Source organism: Zeus faber, assembly GCF_960531495.2.
Source record: "Zeus faber genome assembly, chromosome: 3".
In the NCBI taxonomy this organism is placed as follows: Eukaryota; Metazoa; Chordata; class Actinopteri; order Zeiformes; family Zeidae; genus Zeus; species Zeus faber.
This window is the reverse complement of record NC_137190.1, coordinates 6,950,002-6,954,155: the sequence shown is the minus strand read 5'-3', so window position 1 is coordinate 6,954,155 and position 4,154 is coordinate 6,950,002. Positions and strand designations below refer to the sequence as shown.

Below are 4,154 nucleotides of genomic sequence, written 5' to 3'. Positions count from 1 at the left end.
TTCAGCTTTATATTTTTCTTTTCATAACAGATATATCCCTTTCATCTGTTCTATCAGTTCAAACATATTTCAGAGAATGCATTTGGTACAGGCCTACAGGAGCCAAAGATTCAAATGAACTAGAAGCAAAAATAGGGGAGTTATCAGAACAATAGTCGGAACCCATGACCTGTCCTTGTGCTTTTATACTGCCCAGCCGATGACATCATAAAAGTGTTCATCGATGAATTAAGCTTACAGAGAGGTTTGTGCATGCATGCATAGGCCTATGTAAATGTTTACTGACATGTGTTCACTGTTCAAAGGTTGCAAACATGGCAAGGGTATAAAAGCACCGGCTTATATCCATACCCCAGATTTGTAAAGATTATATGTTCTGTAAGTGCCGAGTGGTGCTCGATGTTTCCCTACGCTTCTGAATGAGCTCTCACAGAACTGGATCACACGTCAAGACATTTATATTTCATGTATGTGCTTCAGGGAAATCTATAAAAGTGGCTCCTTTTTCTGGATATTCACCCAGACTGGGTATTATCACAGTGAAAAGGAAATTATCATAATGTGCAAAGTTAAATTCCACACAGCAGTTACCACGCAGAGTCTTTTGCATGAAATTTGAGAGTGATATTGAAAGATTCAATTTAATGGAAGAACATAGATTTTCTACTGCAAACCAGCATATTCCTCGAGCATGATAGACGGTTATTACTGAAGCGTGAAAACGGTATTCCGAAAAAAAATACAAATATCTGCACGATAGATAATGACTGCTTTATTTGTATGCATGGGTAGATATTGCTTCACCTAGCTGTTTGTGTTAGGATTGACTAAGGAATGAATGTTTTTGAAAATCGAATTTCCACCGCAGCTTGGGGCTGGGGGGTGTCTTTTCTTTCATGTCTTTCCATTTTCTTTTCTAGCTCTGGCATTTAGATGCGTCCTTGACTCCTTGCAGATAGCAGGATGGATTGTTCTCAGAGCTTTGCTTCGAAAGGTGCTTTTTCCATACCATTAGCCTGTCGTACTGTCACACATCCCACTCGCTGCAGAACAGGCATGGCTAAGCATGACTTGTCCCGCCATTAAGCGACTCTAAATTGGCACAGAGTGTCCAAAGGAGATGACAAGGATCTCAACCTCAGCACTAAAACTGTCTGAAACAGTTTCACACAGCAGGGGCAGTGCTGCAGAGGATCTTCTGACAATGCAATGATAACAGTGTAATTTTTTTGACGTACTTTGATGCACACCTGATGGAGATAACTTGTCTCACAAGTGCTTTAAGCTGATATAGAAGATGATGTGCAACATATTGTCTGAAGTAGAAAATCAATACAAGACAGAAATATCCTACTGCATGCAATCTCTGGTCAAGTGCACCTGTAACGCCATCTTGTGGAAATAGGAAAATGTTACTCCAAGCAAATTGGTTCGGTTACTCAGGAAACATGTTTATAGAAAATCAAGACAATGACAAAGTAAAGAATGTGAAAAGCTTGATGTTTGCATTGTGCCCTCCAATACATCCCAATACGCCTTTCACACAAGAGAGTAAACAATATTTGTTGTCCATTCACTTCATTACCTCTGCATTTCTTCGTACCATACTACTGTTAATCTTTAGGTAGAGTTTCTCAGTTGGTTAATTCGGACAGTTGCACTACAGCCAGTGTTGACATGGTAGGGCTACAAGGGGAGTGAATGCCTTATTAAATGTCCTGTCTCTCCAAATGTCTTTGTGATGTTAAACTGAGCAGGCCCCATTACACTTGATGTGGTACTGTTGGAGGTAGTCCCTAAGCTGGGGCGGCAGGGCGAGGCCGTTGATGCCCTGGAAGGTGGTGCAGTTGCAGACCACAGCCCTGCACAGGTGCTGGAGGGAGAAAGGGAAGGTCCTTGAGAGCGGCCTGGAGAGCAGCGGCTCGAAGAAGAGGCAGGAGGCCGGGTCGCTGTAGTGCCTGAGCAGTCCCGTCACACTGGGGTCCCGGTACATGCAGGGGTCCCGTCCGTCGAAGCTGAAGCGTTTGTCACTCTGCTCGATGCGCGCGTGCAAGGAGCGGCTGTAACGGCGGAAACTGACCGAGAAGAGGAACTCGTCCTGGGCAGAGTCTCGGAGCAGGAAGGTGCCCTCTGGCTGACCTTCGAGAAGCTCCTCCGCCTCAAAGCGGTTCAGCACGCCCCAGTAGCAAGGGCTGTTGTTGATCTGGAGGAGATCAGGGACCAGGATGTAGTCAGTGTGGCCACATGTGCCCCCCTGCGCCCCTCGGGGGCAAGACGGATGCCAGTCCTCCAGACTCCCGCCTCCAGGTCCTGCGGAGCATCTGAGGTCCTCCCAAGAAATGGGCGTTGGGGGTGGGGAGCCGGAAGAGGCGGGTGTTTTGTGGTGAGCTTCAAGGCTCTTAGAAGCACTTGGGTGGGGGGCGTGTTTTTTGATAAGGTGCCAACAGTGTGCCAGCTCAGACTTGGGGGAGAAGGGGCAGTCGTCCTGCATGAGCTCCGAGACGTGTATCTTGCGTTTGGACCAGAGTAGCACAGAGAAGGGCCGCGAAGAGCCCGGGTTGTGGTGGTGATGGTGGGAGCGGAGAGGTAGACACTGGCCCATCGCGTCCTGGAACTTTTGCCGCAGGGAACGGCGGGACATGGCTTTCCGGCAGGGGGTGTCCGCCTCGGCATCAGACAGCGTGCTGCAGCTGCACTTCCTGTCCCTGTGCCGTCTGGGACAGGACACCGACCGGGCTCCAATGTCCTCCACGCCCTCCGCCTCCAGCCCACGGAGACCCTGATCGTTGAGGGAGCTCCTGGAGCGTTTCTTCCCCCGCCACACGTAGCTGTCGGTGCTCCAGCTGCGGAGGCCGCTCTTGGGACGGGTGTCGGAGCCCCGGGGCTTCTTCTCTGACATGGCGGACGATGCTCTCTCTCTGCTCTGTGGCATTGTAAGAAAGACATGAAATGTAACATGACACGACTGACGATGCCGACACGTACGATTGAAGGCCTATCAACGCAGAAAGTTTTGAAATCAATACTTTCCTAAATATCACCGTGGTTAACCTTCTTTCAGTAATAATTATCAACTGACTTGGATTCAGTGATGGAAAGTGACATTACTTTAGTGTTAACAAAACATCAAGGACTGGATCTATCAAACTGCAATGGTTAATTAGCTCAATATCCTTGTAAATTACTGTGACATCACATCTACAATTTTAGTATAAATTGTGATCAGGATCTGCCTCTGTTGAAAAAAGGTGAAGTATTAGAGGCTCTGTTCTATCAAGACACTAGATATGACAAGTATTTTTACTTTTAATACATTGAAATGCATTTAAGAGCAAGTACTTATGTACTTTAACTTAAGTAGAAATGTCGATGTGGTACTCACTTTGAGTAATTTTTTACATCATGGTATTTGTACTTTAAGTTAACTAAAAAGTCAGAGTACTTCTTCCACCACTGTTTCAAATACTCGTTGGATTAAGCTTTTAAGCAAAACTGAGAAAAATTGCCACTGGCTGTAAAACTCATGTTACATTGTAAAACTATTAACCTGATAAATCAATGTTACAATCAGTAAAGCGAACTTTGACAAAAACAGGCTCAGCTAGTTCAAAAGGATGTTCCCATTCGAATCGTCACTAACGTGGACATTTTCGACACGGGACAATAATCTCAACTATTGCAATCAAACATACACTCAGCAATTCAAAGGGTTAATGTAGGATAATAGCTTACCTCCTGGATGGCTTTAAAAAGATTCCGTAATGTCCATATTGGGAGCAGCGGGCTGCTTTTGGGAAGCGTTGTGTTGGGCTCCGGGCTGCAGACTGTCCTGCTGCCTATAATAAGATCTGCTCATCCCTCGGGGAGGAGAGGCTTCCTCCACCAGGGTCAGGGAGGAGGGATGTGCTGTTACTCAGGTTAATGGCACTGAGACATCCTACTACACGCTACTTTTTATGGATCAAAATAATACAAACTGTCAGAGAGCCAAATTGACAGACAATAGAACAATGAACAGATACGTTATATCTTGACATTACAATAAGCATCGCGTAAAACAAATAAATAAATCAAGGTCAAATGCAAAATCTACAAATGATGATAAAATAAATGAAATCAACATACACAAATTACATAAAAATTAAAAGAGGAAA

The 4,154-nt window shown here is 45.3% G+C and overlaps 1 protein-coding gene across 1 annotated transcript; it reads right to left on the bottom strand.

Moving 5' to 3' along the window:
* Positions 1-1,744: 1,744 nt before the first annotated feature.
* socs4 (suppressor of cytokine signaling 4) lies at positions 1,745-2,899 on the bottom strand (the record flags this gene model as incomplete). The annotated part of the gene is made up of 1 exon (XM_079998144.1): positions 1,745-2,899. The coding sequence occupies one exon, from the start codon at positions 2,897-2,899 to the stop codon at positions 1,745-1,747; it is 1,155 nt and encodes a 384-aa protein (XP_079854270.1).
* Positions 2,900-4,154: the final 1,255 nt, after the last annotated feature.